The sequence below is a fragment of the Chiloscyllium plagiosum genome, chromosome 24, assembly GCF_004010195.1.
Source record: "Chiloscyllium plagiosum isolate BGI_BamShark_2017 chromosome 24, ASM401019v2, whole genome shotgun sequence".
NCBI lineage: Eukaryota > Metazoa > Chordata > Chondrichthyes > Orectolobiformes > Hemiscylliidae > Chiloscyllium > Chiloscyllium plagiosum.
Window position 1 is genome coordinate 8371157 of NC_057733.1, and position 20391 is coordinate 8391547.

General features: G+C 41.1%; 1 protein-coding gene across 7 annotated transcripts in view; it reads left to right on the top strand.

Annotated features, from left to right (window-relative positions):
* LOC122562009 (voltage-dependent T-type calcium channel subunit alpha-1G-like) overlaps positions 1-20391 on the top strand; it is a 304845-nt gene that overhangs the window by 117864 nt on the left and 166590 nt on the right. For all 7 annotated transcript variants that reach the window (XM_043714394.1, XM_043714395.1, XM_043714398.1 and 4 more), the window contains exons 9-10: positions 16803-16954; positions 19586-19771. In XM_043714394.1, coding sequence (XP_043570329.1) covers positions 16803-16954; positions 19586-19771 — 338 coding nt within the window. The remainder of the gene's footprint in view (positions 1-16802; positions 16955-19585; positions 19772-20391) is intronic.

Sequence of the window (20391 nt, forward strand, 5' to 3'; positions counted from 1 at the left end):
TACATGTGTCCATCTGAGGCTCAAAATTTACAATTTAACCCTGGGCAGATGAATGAATGTCTGAAGAGTTAAATTCTTGTCCACAGCATTCAAAATTACACTAATATAGGCTTTTTTCCCCAGTTCCTGTGATATCTGCAGTCTTTGGGTATTGCATATTCCCAGTTTTAAAACTGACAGCGATAATGGAAACGGAAATAATAGAAATGACCAGAGAATCTTACTGAATCTTACTGAAGAGGGGTACATTTAAGAGTCAAGATCACCAGGATATGCTCCAATTTTCTGCTTCATGACTATATCCCTTTTGACGATGTCAGTGAAAATATTTCAGCCTTGGAGATTTGCTAACCACCTGTAAATGATCCAGAATATGGGTCATCCAGCCTCTGAACAAACTCTTGTGACAACAAATACCAAACAAGTGAAGTTGTTTTATATTCACTCATGGGGCATGGGCTTTGCTGGCTGGGTCAGCATTTATTGCCCATGTTTAGATTAGAGTGGTGCTGGAAAAGCACAGCAGATCAGGCAGCATCCGAAGAGCAGGAAAACTGACGTTTCAGGCAAAAGCCCTTCATTAGGAATTATGAAAGGCTTTTGCCCAAAACGTCGATTTTCGTGCTCCTCAGATGCTGCCTGACCTGCTGTGCGTTTCCAGCACCACTCTAATCTAAACTCTGGTTTCCAGCATCTGCAGTCCTCACTTTTGCCTATTTATTGCCCATCCCTAGTTGCCCCTGAGAAGGTGGCTGTAGCATGCAGCCCATGTATAGATTTACATTGATGTAATGAAGGAAGTAAACAATTTTGATCCCACAGTACTGAAGATTCGACAATATATTGACTGGCTTGAAGTGGAACTTGCTGGTGTTGGTGTTCCCTTGTATCTACTGCCCTTGTTCTTCTATATGGAAGTGATCAGGAATTTGGAAGGTGTTATCTAAAGAGCCTTGGTGAATTTCTGCAATGCATCTTGTAGATAGTACACATTGCTGCTGAGAGTCAGTGGTGAATGGAGTGGTTGCTTGTGGATGTGGTTCCATTCAAGCAGTCTGCTTTGTCTTGGATGGTGCCAAGCTTCTTGAGTGTTGTTGGAGCTGTACCCATCCAGACAAGTGGGGAGTATTCCATCACATGCCTGACTTACATTTTGTAATGTGGAAGTGTTTTAAGGAGTCAGGAGGTGAGTTACTCAATGGCGAATGCATTACAATTTATGGAAGATTCCATTACTGTTTTGTAGATAGCTGTGAGGAAATCAAGACTAATTCAAATGTGAGAACATTAAAAGAGGTCACCACAAATCTGCATTTTGAGCAAGTTTCAAAAGATGGAAGAAACACGTGTAAGGGTTTGGGGGTCTTTGAATAATTTGAATATCCTGCCTTGTACGACATGTCATATTCCAAAACAAATCTTTTAACTGTTGAAATTTAACTTAAGTTTCTCAATCTTGTGTTCAAACTCCTCTGAGACCTCATCCTCCTTATCACAAACAGTTTCTTCAAGCCATACAAACCTCCAATAACTTCATGCTCTTCCAATTCAAAACTCTTATACATCAATGACATCTTCATTTCACTGTTGTTGACAATGTGTTCAACTACCAAGGCCCTAAACTCTGGAATTTCCATCCTCAGGCTCTCCCTTTCCCAATCTCTCTCTCTCTCTCTCCTGTTTTAAAAAAAATTCTGGAAACCTCTCCCTAATCAAGGGGATATTGTAATAACAGAGGCAGTGGTGTAAATTGGCATTGGCAGTGTTGATTGCTGTAAAAACCCATCTGAATCACTGATGTGCTTGAGGGAAGGCAATCTGTTGCCCTTATCTAGTCTGGTCTACATGTCGCCAACTTTTAACTACCCTCCAGGGAATGAGAGATGGGCAATAAATACTGGCAAAGCATACATCTTAAGAACAAATTTTAAAAAGTTGCTAATTTTGGCTCAGTGTCATTATGGTTGACAAAGAGCCTTGGGACATTTTACTGTGTTAAAGATGCGACATAAATGCAAGATATTGTTGCATAGCCAACACAACAAATTATTGGAATTGTAGGAGTGAGAAAAAACATCAGCTCATTGTGAATTTGTGTTATTCTGCCTGAATGAGAAGCAGTATAGGAGGAATAGTTATTAGCTTTAACTTTCAAACAGCACAAAACTCTCTAGCCAGAATTCATTGTGAGAAAACAAAATTGTACCCATGTCTGACTTTCCTTCTTGTTTTTGAAGGGCTTATCCAATTTAGTGCAGATGTCAAGGGCTTGTTGGGAGCTCAGAGGCTTTTATCCAAGGGATCCTGTCTGTCAGTGCACTTAATCTTAATCAGTGGCAGCTAAACCTGCAGTGTTTGTAATTAATCTTATCTTCAGCTGTTCACCTGTATCTCAGGAATATTATTTTCTTGAAACAGTTCACATTTCAGCATTGGATGTTGCCCAGACCTCCTGGACCGACTGCCCTGACTCTGGGCAACAATGATTCAGGTGTAAATGAGCAGTCAACTGTACGAGTAAGTCAAGGACTCAAATCCCACCATGAAAGTTTGAATCATTTTAATAAAACTAGAAACGAACAGCCAGCATCAATAAACGTAACCACCAAACTGGTTTTGTGTAAGAATCCCAGCTGATTCCTTCAATCATTTTCATTCATTCATGGGACGTGGGTGGTGTTGGCTTGACAAGCATTTATTTCCTATCATTCTTTGCCCATGAGGTGGTGAGCTACCTTCTTGAACCACTGCTGCCCACTGGCAGTGGAAACACCCACAATGCTGTAAGGCTGTGAATTCCAGGGTTTTGACCGAGTGACAGTGAAGGATTGGTGGTATATTTCCAAGTTAGAATAGTGAGAGGCTGAAATTTGAATTTGGTGCTGCTCTCATGTATCGGCTGCCTTTGTTTTTCAAGATGGTGGAGGCTGTGGGTTTGGAAGGTGCTGTCTGAGGAACCTTGGTGAATTTCTGATATCTTGTAAATGCTGCTGTGCATCAGTGCTGGAGGGAGTGATTATTTACGGATGTGATACCAATTAAGCAGGCTGCTTTGTCCGAGAAGCTGTCAAGCCTCTAGAGTATTGTTGGGGCTGTACCCATCCAGGCAAGTGTGGAGTATTCCATCACATCCCTGACTTTTGCCTTGTAGATTGTGGATGGGATTTGGGAAGTCAGAATGTTAATTACTTGCTGCAGAATTCCTAGCCTCTGATCTGCTCTTTTGGCCACTGTAATTATGTGGGGAGTCCAATTCAGCTTCTAGTCATTGGTAACCCCCAGAATATTAATAGTGGGAGATTAATTTTCTGCAATTAACCCGCCATTCCTATAAGTAAAGTGGAATTCCACTCTCACAACAATGTTCTGAGGAAGGGTCACCAGACCTGAAACCTTAACTTTGATTTCTCTTCACAGATGCTGCCAGACCTGCTAAGCTTTTCCAGCAACTTCTGTTTTTGTGCACACAACAATGTAGTTGATCCTGAAGTGATGTTGAAAGGGACCTAGGTAATATTGAGTCAAAGAAAATGGGGTATAAAGGTGATAAATGCCAGTCTTGCCAGCAATGTCCCCTGTACAGAAAAGAATTTAAATAGGGGAAGATCAATCCTTTATGTATAGAGTCATAGAGATGTACAGCGCGGAAATTTGAGTGTCTCTTTTAAGACAGAGCAAACTGTCGCATTCATACATTATACAGGAGAACACAAGATTTGTTCGTCCTCTTTTTGCAACTATTCTGAAAGGGACATTTCTTCTTCATCTGACTTCTGCACAATTAGGGTTGGCAGACTGTTGTCCGGGTCTTTCTAATACAAGCTCAATACTTCTCACTCTGTACAGTTAAACAATACACTGATGTGTGAGACCAAAACCACTGAAAGGACAAGTCGTAGCATCGCAGACTGTACAGTACTACTTGATTATAAATGTATTGCACAAACTGAAACACAGTAACTTACAGAGCTAGTAATATGTTGGCTGATAGGCAAAGCAAAAAGTCTCTCCTGGAACTGGGATTTCAGTTTGCAGAACATCCCCCACCAAAATGATTGTTTCCCTAGTGATGCAGTTAACAGATTTGTACACAACTCAGTCTGAACAATCTGATTTTAGCTTCCTTAACTTGTATCTCACTGACCTGGCCGTGTTTCTTGTGAGAATTATCTGTCTTGACTTTGTGCTCCAGTGGGATGTGACCTTGCAATGTTCCGTGTTATCTCCAAAGCTGTCACTTCGATCATCCCACCCTGCAGAAGGAGCAACATCAGGAAACTATCAAATCTGTGAATAGAAGCTCCCACATGACCCTCCGCTGTCCTCTGATTTTGAGTTGATTTCTATGTCACTGGGAATAAGCTAACCTGCAGCTGACAATGATGACCTCTGTAGTCAAATCAGCGGAGTTGAAGTCAGTGGAATCCATGTACAGCACTCTGGTGAGACTGAACACCGGTGACTGTATCCAGATCTGACCATTAAGACATGCAGTGCTGGGAAAAACTACCATTTAGATTTCCAAGAGAGTGGAGGCTTCTGGAGAGTGAGGAAAAACTGGGATGATTTTGCTTTATCCCTCAACTGACATCTAAATCTGATCCCTCATCTGATTGTCATTTGCTGGCTCTTTCTGTGCGTCAGTTGGCTGAGATGTTTTCTACATTACAACAGTAACTACACTTCATTGATGACAGTACTTTGGGACATCATCAGGATGTTGTATAAATGTAATTCTTTTATTCTTTTCGGTGCTGAGAGGTTACCCAAGAGCTGATTTTACAGAGATTGATGACATAGTTGATGATATGGAATCAAATGCGTCCCGAAAATTATTTTACACTAAATTGGAAGATTAAAACAGGCTAGTCTTCCAATACAGGTTTCAAATATTAAAATATTGGATCTAATATTAGGAAGGATAGAATCCTCAATCCATGAACAGACTAATGTCATTGATGTCAGAGTCAAGAGTGTGGTGCTGGAAAAGCACAGCAGGTCAGGCAGCCTCTCGACTCAAATCTCCAGCATCTGCAGTACTCACTTTCGCCTAATGTCATTGATGTCGCTGGCATCATTTTCCAGCCAATAGATTTCTGCAGTGATGGGCTGGGTTGGTGTTTTGCCTTTTCTGCAGGAATACACAAAATGACAGGAATGACTATCTTCATACAGAACTGTCTTGTTATCTAAAACATTGAATGTTGAGCAGTCGTTAACTGCTTTACCTAACATAGCTTTACCTAACACTGCATGTCAGTAATTCCTCTCCACCATCTGACTAACTGTTTTCTTTTCTGTTATTAATACTGGACTTCCGTGCCCAGTTTTTTTGCTAATTCAGATACAATTATAAAATTCAAATCTGCCTTTCACAATCTGTGTCACAGCTTGTCGTGTTCACAACTTGTCTCCTTTCTAAATCTGCTGATTGTTAATGTTGCTGAGTTGTTGTGAAAACACTTAATGCTGTGCAAGCACTGACAACATGAATTCAGTCGTGCACGATAATTTCGCTTGTACAGCACTATCACAAACTGTCCTTCCCCCAATCGCTCCTGTGCATTCCTGATGACACTGTACTGCGAAAGGCTCTTTGTAGTCCCCCTCAGCATGGCTATTCTCTGTGGATATCACCCTAGTCAGTGAGTATTAGCTGACTGTTTGACTGTGGAAACCGGCATCTACAAACAGTCCCTTTCTAGTTGGACCTACTAGTTAACAATTATGTCTGGCTACTCTTTATAATTTATTTTCCATTTTTGCGAACCGGGGGATTAACGCTGCGCAAAGTGCTTCACAGTCCTGTGACTGAGATTAACTAACTCACGAGAGAATACAAGACTGTCCTGAATGTTTTTTAAATGCATTCTTTCATGGAATGTGGACATCATAGGCAAGGCCAGCATTTGTTGCCCATCCTTATTTGCCCTTGAATTGTTTGACTTTTTCAAAGCATGGTTAAGAGACACCCACATGTGTATGGAGTCAAAAAGTAATCCAGACCATGTAGAGACAGCAAACTTCTTTCCCTAAAAGACATTAATGAACCAGATAGGTACTTACAACAATCAATAAGAGTCATCATAGTCACTATGAGTGCAACTAGCTTTCAATTCTAGATTTATGAATTGGGTTCTGAACCCTCTGTCCCAGAATATTAGGCTAAGATTCTGAATTACTAGTCCAGCAGCTTTATAACTATGCTACCAGCATAATATGATTCCGTTTTCCAACACCAGGGTATTTGTCATGCACTGAGTTTGTACATTTATCAAAGTAGTTCTTGCCAAGTATTGCTTTGCAGTTTGTGTTTCTCTATCATTCTTTGTGCTTGTCTTGATGATATTATTTTATGTTTGATCATTGTTGAATTAATCAAGTAAGGTATCATTTCCCCTGAATTGGTTTATTTTTTTAAGTTATGAGTTGTATGACTGTCCAAAAGGGGGTTGGTTAGCTCAGTTGGCTGGACAGCAATATAGAGTGAAGCCAACAGCAGGAGCTCAATTCTTGCACCGGCTGAGGTTACCAGGAAAGACCCTCCTCCCACCTGAGGCAAGATGATCCTCAGGTTAAACCACCATCAGTCATCTCTCTCTCGTTATAGTATGATGACTTTACCTTTACCTTACAATCTGAACCATTATCAGATTGCCTCCACTGTCAGATGTAAGCCATCAGCACCAAGTCACAGAATGGTTCTCGCACAGAGGGGACAACTCAGCCCCTCATGTATGTACCTGCTCATTTCAGAAGCAATTCATCTCATGCCACAAACCATTTTTTCACCCTGCAACTTTTTCTTCTTCAGGTAATGGTCCAACTCTCCTTTGAAAGCCTCAGTTGAACCTGTCTCTGTCACATCTTTTGGCAGAGCATTCCAGATCCCAACCACCCGATACACGATAAAGTGTCCTCACATTGCCATTCCTTCTTCTGTCAGTTACTCTAAACCTGTGACCCCTCATTCTTGACCCTTTTATCACAGTGAAGGGTTTGCTCCCATCTCTTCTCTCCAAACCACCTGTGATTCTGTACGCTTCTAACCACTAAAATCAGCATGAGTCCAATGCACTTAAGGGAGCGGGTTTTATCAAAATTAAATTTCAGAAAGATTATAGTTACAATTGGATTTGTTTCAATGTGCATAATTGAGTCAGTGGGTAAATCTGAACAGACTTGAACCCTACCTTAATCAGTAAATTCTATCATACAACCCTGCAACAGGACAGGCCTTAGGCACCCCACTCTAGTTAGTCGTGACTCATGGTTTACTCATGATTGAATGTGGTTAACAGTATCCCTGTGGAAAGTTGCTGATCGGCATTAGCTTACACTTCGTAGCTCTAGTTGCTGCATGGACCCTTGTGATGCATTGGTATTGTCCCTACTTCTGGGGCAGGAGCCCAGCTGCTCCAAATCTGTCTTCTAACATGTCTGAACAGGTTGATTAAAAATAGCTAGCACTGATTGCTAAACTCTTTCGCACATACAACAGCTAGGTATTGTTACAGACCAGACCAGATCAAATCCCCCCCTTCCCCCAAGGTATTGTCAGGCGATAGCCGAGACGCTCCTGTATAAGGTACTGTGTTCCAGATGTGATTTGATTGGTCCATCAAATCAATTGATGGATTTAATCAATACACACACTTGATTCTTACACTACTATTAAAATATAAATAAAGAAAAATTGGCAAACATTACTCTATTGAAATTCTTAACAAGATAATCTATTATTTAACCACTAATTGTCAATGGTTCCAATATAGGTAGCATCTCATACGCATGCATTTTTGCAAAAATGCAATTCAGCAACATAGTTATGATTCTCAAGTGCTGTCTCTCTCCAGTCCATAAAAAAATCTGCCCCTTTTGGCTTTGAAGAGGAAGCCTCTCTGTCTGAGAGGCGAAAGTGAGGACTGCAGATGCTGGAGATTAGAGTCGAGAGTGTGGTGCTGTTTCGGGCAAAAGCCTTCCTGATGAAGGGCTCCTGCCCGAAACGGGGATTTTCCTGCTCCTTGGATGCTGCCTGACCTGCTGTGCCTTTCCAGCACCACAATCTCAACTCTCTAACTGAGACTTCACTGTAGCAGCTGGGAACTCAAGCTATTAGCTCAGCAGCAGCAGCAGCAGCAGCAGAAGCCTTCTCACTAACTGAAAGCAAACTAAAAACCTTTGTGAGTCTGTGAGAGCCCTGCCCCTGCGCACTCATGATTCTTTTGTCTCATTTTTTTAAAAAGCCAAGGAGAATTTGAAAGCTGTTTACCAATTGTCTGGCTGAAAGAGACACTTTGGCACTATTGTGACAACACCCTCTGCAGGAGTTACACTACGGAAAACTTATCTTAAAGGCACAGTATTGTGAATCACATTAATCAGGTTATATTAAGAAAGAATTGCCAATGGCTCCATTTTTAAACGAATTACAGGCAATCTGCGCCATCACGCTGTAGTAAAGCTGAGCACTCTACTGCTTTGGGCCATAGTCCATCTCCATGGCACTTCCCACGTTCTGTTTCACTCCTGTCTGGCCAAATATCAGCCAGCACACTAGCAGTAAGACCTGTACACGCTATAAATCTCCATCTTCAGCCAATTCCTGGTCCTCATAAAGTCCTAGAGCCATAGAGATGTACAGCATGGAAACAGACCCTTCGGTCCAACCCGTCCATGCCCAATGCTCACACTTAGAAGGTTGTGAAATTAACCCCATTCTGGGTCACAGTCCAGGCTGACCCCATCCGTGGAGTGCTGAATGTCCTAAATTGTCAGAATGGCCACCTATCAGATTAGGCATTAAAAGAAAGCCCTGTTTTCCTGTTCAGTTGGACCTAAAAGTACCCACTGCACAATTCAAAGAATAACAGAGTGCTCTGCTCAAGTCTGTAAAGAAAATTATCCTCCAATCAAAGATTTGCAGGTTGGGTGGATTGGCCGTGCTAAATTGTCCATAGTGTCCAGGGATGTGCAAGTTATGTGGGTTAGCCATGGGAAATGCAAGGGTGAAGGGTGAAGGGTGAAGGGGTAGGATAGGGTAGGGGGTGAGTCTTGGTGGGATGCTCTTCAGATAGTTGGTGTGGACTCAATGGGCTGAATGGCCTGCTCCCACACTGTAGGGCTCCTGTGATTCTAATCAACACTATCGAGAATGGTTTGACTTCTTATTCATCTTGTTTTCTTCCATGGGATCTTGCTATGCAGTAATGAGCAGCCACTTTTGTCTATGTAACATTCAAAATAAAAGTCATTGAGATGTTCAAAGCTAATGGTATTCAAAGGCAAGATTTATTTTTCTTTCTTTAATAAAAGAAGCTACCCCAGTGACAACAGCTTCCTTCTGAGGACTGGTAGCACTCAACTCTTACCTCTCTGCTTTAAGACTGAGTACCACTACTCCATGAAACTGCTTGTCTATCATGTGATGAACAGGCCCGTACTGTCTCCAACCTGATATTATCCTGCTTGATTTCTGCACTGTGACTCTTGATTTCACCTCTATTTCTAGCTTCTCTGGCCTAGATTAAACTCATCAGAGTCAATATTCAGGATCCATTTTGAAGGAGAAAGTGAGGACTGCAGATGCTGGAGATCAGAACTGAAAAATGTGTTGCTGGAAAAGCGCAGCAGGTCAGGCAGCATCCAAGGAGCATGGAAATCGACGTTTCGGGCATAAGCCTTCCTGAAGAAGGGCTTATGCCCGAAACGTCAATTCTCCTGCTCCTTGGATGCTGCCTGACCTGCTGCACTTTTCCAGCAACACATTTTTCAGGATCTATTTTGAGCCAACTGTCAAAGCCAATATTAAATTTAGCACAAGGACCACCTCTTTCCAGCTCTAACTTCATCTTAAAGCATTCCTGGTTATATTTTTACCAAGTGTGACAACTTCAAAGTCTCCAAACCAGACTGTCAAATTGCACCCTATAATTTTCCAACTTGTCCAGAATTCAGCCCATTATCTCAGAGTGAGCTCAACATCCCTATTGTCCTATTTGCACTGACGTCTACTGATGGTGCATGTGCCAATTTAATACCTTGAAAATCTAAGCACATGTTTGACAAAAAACCCTTCAATAACTTTACTCACTGTGAGCTTGGAGCAGAATGCCTTTGGCAGCAGTGCAAAACAGGCTACGATCATCATTTTGCACTCCTATTCAAGATTATGTTTGCCATTAATAAATCCTCCAGTTCTAGTGTGTCTGTGCCTTTCAGGGTTCTCAGTTTATCCCCACTGACAAGGCCTTCACACTGCTCAATCCTACTCTGCTGTTCACCACTTGAAGCCTTTTCACTCATCGAATCCCTGGAATGTAGAAGCAGGCCATTTGTTCCATTACAACCCTCCAAAGAGCATCCTACCCAGACCCATTCCCCACTCTGTATTCATAAACCAGCATTTCCCGTGGTTAATGCACCTACCTGCACATCTGTGAACTGTGGGAGGAAACGGACACCCTGAGGAAACCTACAGAGACAGGGGGAGAATGTGCAAACTCCACACAGACAGTCACCTGAGGCTGGAATCAAACCTGGGTCCCTGGCATGGTGAGGCAGCAGTGCTAACCACTGAGCCACTGTGCCACCTCTCTTGTTCTCACCACATTAAAAAAATCTTCTTTTAAAAACAGTGAGACCAACCACTCCAGTGGATATTTTCAGTGATTCTTGCTTTGGCTCAATAACTATTTTTGTCCAAGTGTTCCAGTATGTTAAAGGTGCTTTATAAATGTAATTTGTTGTTGATTTTTGTCCATAGCAACGTTAGTATTTGTCTATTTCATGAGTCTGTTCAAACACTCCATTGTCTTTGAGAGTCTTTGCTGTAAAATTGGTTGATAACAGTTAATCTCACCTGTTATGGAGTGGGAAAGAATGTTACTTTTCTATCACTCCGTGATGTGGAGCTTGGCACCTTGTAATCGACTTCTCTTTGATTGTCACAGAAGCCACAGCTTGTAATTAAGTTCCTCCGTTTCTAGCATTGTGCTAATTCTGGATACAGCTTGTCAGCACCCTTCCACACACTTCCAAAGCCCGAAAACCATTGTGAGGAATAATCCTAAATGAGCTTATCTCAGCATTTCATGCTCAAGATAGGACACCAGTTCCATATTAATACTGGGCTCACCTCTCACCTCATGTCTTCCCCATCGAATGTCTCATCTCTTTTTCCATATCGCTGTTATCAATTCTGTGTATTAGAATAGGTACATGAAGCAATAATAAATATATACAACTCGGTGGTTAGCCCATTTTGCCAGCAGTTATTTAAGGGGTGCCTCTGTGAAGCATTTGGTTACTTTGCTCCAGCTCCCCCACCCAGGGAAAATATAACTTCTCTTTATTCAGAACATGCTTTGTGTTAAATGGAGTAGACTTTGAACAGACCTCACAGCTGAAGACAGGGCATCCATGAGGCTTTGGACTGCAACAATCTGTCATTTAAAGGAACTCATGAAAGAGAAATTTGTACAATCAGGCCTATTAACCCGCCCTCACATCATGCCTAAACACCACCTTATTGACTCAATCTCAATGTTTGTACGATTACATTGTTGCAAGCACCTTGGGATTTTTTTTACATTAAGGTGCCATATAAATGCAAACTGCTGATCAATCAAATCACTTGACTAATAACTGGGGATGTGATCTATGTTAATGAAAAGTGTTGATGATATTAGCAACATCAAGTAATCTATCATTACAGCAATGCTTAGCCGAGGCCCAACTCTTTTCACAACAGCAATTGACCTATGACTATGTCAGCAGTTTAATGCTATATATCAGAGTGGTCAAGAATTAACTCAGCTTGATCATTTCGATAAGGTTCTATGGATGTGTAGCCCCCAAAGCATTTTCTTCATCAAAGCCCATCACTTTGACCCAAAGGTTGTTGTGCATTCAAAGACGTTGATGGGCCAGCCTTGATCCTCTGATCTGATTTGCTCAAGGGAAGGGTAAAAATTGGACCAGTCTGCTCAGAATATTTTCAGGGAGTGGATAGATGAGAGAGTTCAAGATCCAAGAACTTCATATCCCTGACAAAACAAAGCGTATTTCAAGTCTGAATAAATTGGTTTACACACATTCAGCCTGATTTTTTAAAACAATTTTGTTATTGTTTTGCAATATTTTTCACTTACGTGAAACATTGGCCACCCTTTTAATCTAACATGCTAGGAATGTGGGTTTATACCTGAAGAATGTTGCCACTCCTGTGGAGATGAAATCAGGTGGGGTGTAAATTGGCATTGCTGCTGCTTCCCCACCTTCCTCCAATCTCAACAATTTAAAATAAAAATGACCACCTATGGTGCTGGATTTGATATTTGTAACTTTTTTGCACTGTGTCATAACTCAGTGCTAATGCCCATGTATATGCTCGAAAAGAGCATGTGCTTCTAAACGACAGGAAGGCCTTTGACAAGATACCAACACACATCAGCCTACTCGTACTTGAACACTCAGTCTACAAAGAGAAATGCACTGATGCCGCTGCCAAAAAAATAATTCGCATCTATAGAAAGGCCATGTTCACAAATGGCACAAGTGCAAGAAGTCAAAGCCAGGCTATCTTGAAGTCAAGATGGGTTGTTCAGACTGGTGTATCACCTAATAACTGATGCTGAATGAGACAAGATGGCGAAGGAGATCAGCAGCTGAGCTTCCCTACCTGCCAGAATGCCAACCACCGTGTCTGCAAGCCCTGGCACATCTACCTAAGAATTATAGTGTGACACTGTTTCAAGGATATGCATTGATGTTACACTTATTCAAAATAATGCCAGGCGATCTATTCCCATCCACCTAAAAGTATCCAGATTAACGTCTCATCCAAAAGACAGTACCTTCAACAGTGAAGCTTTCCCCCAGTATGGCACTGGAGGACAGTTTAGACTGCAGTGTGGTCAGGTTTACACCATCGAGTAAAGAAAGTCAAATTAGGATTTCATTGATGCACATTCATAGTAACTATATAGTTTAAAATATATAGTATTGAAGAGGTCTGTCTGCAATATATTCATATTCAGTCAAATTTGTAGAAAATGACATAATGCTAAGCAAATTTTAAAATGAAATGGTCAAATAAATTTTGTTACTCAAATACTGCAAGCTTCTGCCAAACTTTAGGGAACATTTAAAATGCAATTGAATGCTTGGATAGAAAGGTTGGACTAGCAAAATGTGCAGTAAAGGTTTAATTATGCCTTTGCTCAAAATTTAGCTACTGAGCATGTGCGTGAGGAGCTATACCTGAGTGATGCCAGATTACATGGAACTGAAGCCTGAGTCTATAGGATGTCAGCAAAATTTCCTCTTTTACCATGCCTTGTACATTATTATGTTTAATAAAACCTGTTAATATCGACTCCCAAGAGTGCAGACTTCATCTTACTACACATGTAACAACTAACTAAATTTCATCTTTTTAGGTTATTTTTGTGAAGAGCATAGATGCATAGATGCACCTGGGATAGATAAAGTGCCACAATTTACTTCCAACTCTTAAAAGTGATTGAAAAGCAGATAAAAAGATTAATTCAACTTTACAATTCAGTTTATATGACCCAGAGAAGTTGCACTTCCATTTCCTCAGAACATCATCATCCATTGTTGAAGATTTGTCCTTCAAACGTCCATTTCTCAACTTTAAAAAGATCCATTTGTTGTTACTTCGTTAACCAGTGACTATCATCTAAGAAGAGTGTTGTATATTTCTATAGTAAATGTTAAGTCCAATTCATTCAAAGGAAGTATTAGACTCCCAATAATTAATAATAGTGTGACTCTTCAATTTAGAGTGCACACAGAAGTAGCCCAAGTGAGGTAAACCTTTTTTTGATTTAAGCTCTTCATTGAGACTGTTTGACTAACTCTCTTATATAAAACAAATTTAATGAGCAGCACAGCACTTCATAAAAAATTCTTGAGGTACAGTAATTGTCTTATACGCTTAGACATGTGCTTTCAACTGCTGTGAAATCCTTTGGAGGAGTTTTCGAATGTTTTCAATGTTTTAATTAATCCAGTTTTAATCGCATCAATAGGCAGCAATGAAAGGTTTCAAAACTAAATTTCAGTTCCATCTGGGAGGCTAAAAATGTTTGAAGAAGGAACTGAGAGTTTGGGAGATCTGAGCTGATACATCAGTTGATGTTTTCATTTTGGACTTAGATCCAAACTTTGTCAGGATAAATAAAGTCACATCTACAATGAACTTATTTCAGTGTTCTTTCTATCATTTATTTTCAACTCCTGTCCATTTATACTAATTTGATGTCTTCTTTTTAACGTATTAATGGTGCTTCACATTTTCTCCTTGAGGAACTAGAGATATAAAAGATAACATGGATGAAATTCTTCTATGTTAGCAATACTAGAAAGGATAACAGTGAGATGGTCCACCTACTTTAATACTGTGCCCAATTTTCATTTGAAGTCAATAGAAAAGAATGTTATACATGGTACCAACATAAGCATGTTTCATAGTATCAGAGGGACATTGGTGTGCATGTACACTCATTTCTTAAGATATCAGGACAGGTGAATGTAGTGGTTAAGAAGGCATATGGTATACTTGACTTTATCAGTCAAGGCATAGAGTTAAAGAACATGGAGGTGAAGCTGGAACTGTATAAAACATTTATTAGGCCACAAGCAGAGTACAGCGTGCAGTTCTAGGATCCACGTTACAGGAGGGATATGATAGCATTGGAAAGAGTGCAGAGGAGATTTACCAGGATATTGCCCAGGTTAGGAAGTTTCAGTTATGAAGAGAGCTTGGATAGACTGGGGCTTTTTTAAGAGCAGTGAGACAGAACATGATTGAAATGTATGAAATCATGAGGGGCATAGGTAGGCATCAATTACCAGGGAGCATAAATTTAAGGTAAGGGGTCAGAAGGTTTAGAGGAGATGTGAAGGAAACTTTTTTCACCCAGAGGGTGGTAGAAATCTGGAGCTCACTGCCAGTAAGGGTGGGAGAGGCAAAAACCTTCATAACATTTAAGGAGTACTTCGTTGTACACTTGAGATGCCACGGCATACAACACTCTGAGCCAGGTGCTGGAAAATGGGATTGGAATAGTTAGGTGGTTGTTTTTGCCTGGTGTGGATATAATGGACCAAAGCACCTATTCCTGTCCTGTAGTTCTCTGTGACCCTTTCTGAATCCTACAACTGCATGTTATTAAATGATCATCAAGTCTAAGAGATGAACTGACCATCAATGGGTATTTACATTGCCCTGATAGTTTCCAGATTCACTCACTCACCAAAGTGGAGATTGAACATTTCAGCCAAGGCTGAGACAGGAATGTTCAGCTGGTTTGCCTGTTTTAGTAGAGGGAAAACTAGTGTTCCCATTGCTGACAATCCACCCCATCATGTTTGCCTACCTTCTACATAGGAGAGAGGGGAAAACATCAACAAACAGAGAACTTCTTTTCCAGTCATAGAGTCACAGGGTCATACAGCACAGAAAAAAACCCTTTGGTCCAACTCGCCCATGCGAACCAAGTTTCCCAAACTGAACTAGTTTCATTTGCCAGCATTTTGCCTCTAAACCCTTCCTATTCATGTACCCATCCAGACGTCTTTTAGATGTTGTAACTGTATCCACCTCTACCACCTCCTCTGGTAACTTGTCCCATACATACACCACCCTATGCATGAAAAAGGTACCCCTCAGGTCCCTTTTAAATCTGTCTCCTGTCACCTTAAATTTATCCCCTCTAGTTTTGGACTCTCCTATCCTCGGTAAAAAGACCTTCGCTACTTTCACTATTCTCCCTATCCACACCCTTCATGATTTTATAAACCTCTCAACCTCCAAAACTCCTGGGGGAAAAAACCCCAGCTGATTCAGCTTCTCCCTAAAACTCAAACCCCCCCCAACCCTGGTAACACCCTTGTGCATCATTTCTGAACCTTTCTTCACACATTGGTAATGAATCTTCCACTTAAAACAGCACCAACCCATTCCCTTGTATTTAATTCACAACTCAAATACCTAACTGGTATTTGTAGTCAAAGCAGATGATATCAGAGAAAAAGATAATACAGAACAAAACTTTTCAGTTTTAATGGCATTAACATATTGCCTTTTACCAATGAAGCACAAAATTGTTACATTTACCCATCATGCCTACACAGGCTCATTAAATGAGCATCATTACCCAGTGCAAATCTTCTGCTTTTTCCCATATCCTTGCACATTATTTTTATCCAAATAATTACCCAACTCCCTCTTGATTGCCTCAGTTGAACCTACCTCCACCATACTTCCAGACGGTGCATTCCCAGACCCTAACTACTCACTAAGTGAAAAGATTTTTTTCTCACATCACCCTTGCTTCTTTCAGAAGAGACCAGTTTAATTTGGGATGTAAGTGTCTCTCTCAGCTGGTTCCTAAGGTCTTAGCTGAAATGAATCTTTTGGTCAGTACTGTATATCTTCTACTGGGCTGGGGTATTGTTCGATACTAAGTGGCACTGGTCTTCAGGAAGAATATAGGGATGTGAAAAATTTGTACTAGTGTAAGTAGAGTGCTGTTGGAAGGTTAAAGCATGTTGTTGAGACAGATCAGGGAGGGCTTTACTCTACATGGAACCACACCACTCTTCATTGGAGGATAACAGTTAAAACAAATGCTGAATTCACGTTCTTCACTTAGAAAACTACAAAGACTACAACAGCTCCCAAACAAAAATGAGACAGAGCCTGGAAACTGGACCAGACTCAAACATTTATCCTCTTGTCATTCTGATGCAGTTTTCATTTTCTTCTTCAGCCAGAAGAGCTTACAAATGCCCTGGAGATCAGTAATATTGTCTTCACCAGCCTGTTTGCACTGGAAATGCTTCTGAAGATCCTGGTGTATGGACCATTCGGTTATATCAAGAACCCTTACAACATTTTCGATGGCATCATTGTCGTCATCAGGTAAATTGTCAAGGAGATGCAAAATCCATTCATGAAGGCATTAAACAATAAGGTATCACTTGTAGAGCTCTTTGAAAAGACAAGCATTCTAAAGTAAATATCAGCAGAAATAGAAACCAGATTGACCATCGTCCATTTTGCACCATTGCACAAAATCAAACCCTATCTCCATGGCTCTTCCTTTCCTGAGTCCCATCATTTCCTCTCTTTTTCTCAGCTCACACATTCCCTCTCTCACACCATCAACACTTTCACACTTTGCCTTGTGAATAATGTCATTGAGCACACGAACTGCTCATTATGATGTTTGCACCCAGAGCGTCACACCAGGTTCTCTTAGAATCTTGTTTCTCTCTGATGAACATCTAACAGTAACTCCAAATATTCAAACTAGTTAGATTCTTGTTGGCCACCGCGATGTACTGTATTTCATGAACAACTGAGAGACGCTTTAAACTGTGCATTTTTATATATATATATTTGTCTGTTTGTGTTGCACTCTTTGTTTGTCCTTGTTGTTCAATTGAATTAGTTCAATATTCCTGAGAAGTGAGGGGTCAGATTGAAAATGCAGTAAAAGGTGAGAGAAGGTTAACTTACTGCTTGTCTAAGTAGAAATATGACCAGGGGTGTGACCTGTCAAAAGGTGTGACAGCATTTTCATCTGGAAATGACATATTGTCAACACACTATTGTTTCACCTTCCCTTAATCACTGGAGTTGTGATGTCAAATAATCCCATTTGGAAACCTGTGTGCCACTTTATCACAGTTTGTAGCAGAGTACAATTGGGCAAGTGCTGAGATCTCTCAGGCTTTCACAACAGCATCGATCTAGCATGTCCAGTTGGTAGGTTGTTTCTGGTCTTGACACTTGCTGCTGTTTTCTTCAGATGTTCTCAGAAGGAGAAACTCATATCTGGAATGAATCCCAAGTCTGGATTGTCTCTGGCTATCCGTGTGGAAAAACAATTTATTAGACACTGGCACTGTGGAGTGGAATATACTGCATGTGGTTATAGTGGGATTCAATATGAGATGTTATGTATTGCAACAGTCTGCGAATTTTGTAACATCGTTGTTAAGATATGGGTCTAGGGTACAGAAGGTGGAGCTTGGTTGGCACTAGAGATGTCATCAGTATGGATGAATATATGGAATGTGGTTATTGTCAGGTCATTGGATTATATGTTGAACAGTACCGGGGCTAACACAGGGTCCTAAACCTAGTTGTTGTCCAGTCTAAATTCCATGCACCCCCACCCCCCTCAATCCCCTTACCCAAGCAATGGACTCTAAATTGTCTTTTGTGATGGATTTTTTTGAACCACTGTCCCAACCCCAGTTGGAAGACCCCTGAAAAGCTTCACGACAAGGTCAGTGTACTAGACAGTCCTAAGCTGTGATATTTACTGACGTTATGCTACCTTCGGGTTCTTTTGGAAGCCATTTTCGATAAAGTGTTGGATATCACCAACACCGGGAAAGAGATCTTTGAAAAGACAAAAATTAGAAAATAAATATCCTGAGAAATATAAACCAGGCTGACCATTATCCATTTTACACCACTGCACAAAACCAAACTGTATCCCCTTGGCACATCCTTTCCTGAGTCCCTCATTTCCTCTCTTTCCCTTTGTTTACACATTCCATCTCCCATATCCTTTACAAAAACCAGTGTGGTCAGCTTTCAGGAAGGTCTCGACTTCTGGAGATACCCATTGCAGAGTTAGACAATAATAAGTCCTAAAGTATAGAGGAAGTATTAAAATTGCTCAGTAGCTGTCTGCTAGGGTAAGATTTTTTTCAGATTTTGGCATGGCAATGGTTTTCGCTGCATATCATGTTTTGGGATGAAGTTTGAGCTGATAACCCAGCTCATGAAGTTCATCGCACACTGAGCATAACTGAGTCCTTCCGCTCAACATCCCTCTCCTGGCTTCCTGATCTTGCAAACATCAACATCCCGCACCTCCAACAACTGATGAAAATCCACAAGCTGGTTGAAAGCATTCGTGCTGCTCCTCACTCGCCCGATCTAAGATTACATGTTCAGCTCACCTACTGACCATTTAACCCCCAAAAGGCAGTGAGACCCACTACTAAGCAGCCTTTGGATCAAGGAAGAGGGACACAGGAAGTCACTAACAAGTTCCTTGTGACAAAGTCCATCTGTTGAATGGCAAACTTTGAACTTTCACAGGGAGTGTGGTCCTTATTAAACAGGTTCGGGACAAGTCAGGGCTCCTGTGCAGCTGACCTCGAGCACTGGGACCCCAGTGAAAACCTTTTGGCTCTCATGGCGAGACATCAACATTGCTGAACAGTATCCCCTCTGCAGATTGATTAGACCCTTCACCTTAATCAGAATAAATGAAGAGACTAATACCTAACTCCAAGGATTTGATTTCATGAAAGAAGATAGCCGTGGCTCTGGCTGTTCTGCCAGTTCTGTGCATTACATTCGAGAGTGCAACTTTCTGTAATAACTAAACCCCAGTTTCCACATTTGCACTAGTTAAAATGCCTGCTTGTTACCAGGTTCAAGTGTTGAATGGTAATTGATGACAAATTCTCAGATTCATGTTGTGTTTCTCATTTAATTTGATCTGTCTTACTGTGCTCCCCTCAGTGTGTGGGAAATTGTCGGACAGCAAGGCGGGGGCCTCTCGGTGCTGCGTACCTTCCGCCTGATGCGGGTGCTGAAGTTGGTACGGTTCATGCCAGCCTTGCAGCGCCAACTGGTGGTCCTGATGAAGACAATGGACAACGTTGCCACCTTCTGCATGCTGCTGATGCTTTTCATCTTCATCTTTAGGTGAGTGTGAGACAATATTTCCTCACGCGATAACTCCAGAGCCTTTGAGCACACTGGAAAGCCTCATTGGAGAGGCTGGGCAGAGTGAAAAATGAGGAAAGGTGTACTCACAACTTGCTGTTTCAGTTAATGGGTGGGAAATTGGGCAGGTTCCCATTCAGACATGCAATCCTCCTTGCCCCCTCTTCTTAGAGTCATAGACCTCTGTGTTCCACGCAGATGATGCTTTATACCCATTCACCATGTGATAATTTTAAGGAATCAAGGCACTAGTTGTAGTCAATAGAAAAAATAAATAGAAAAACAAAAGGAGTTGGTAAATGGATCATTGAGCTATGTTAGACCTCCACCCTTATGATTTATTTCCATTTTGTAAGTGCACTCTATAAGTTTTCATGTCTACTGCGGTTGAAAGATTTGAGGTAGATTACAGTCAGTAAACAAACTTTTAACTCACACAAGACCTTTTCACTTGCACAGAGTTAAAATCAGGCCCAATAATTCAGATGCAAATAGATCAGAATGCTGTTTGCTTATATTGGAAAAAAAGAGGTGAGCATCACAGAGCACAGAATGAGTTGTAAGGTGCATATAAGAATATACTTGCAGGAGTAGGATGT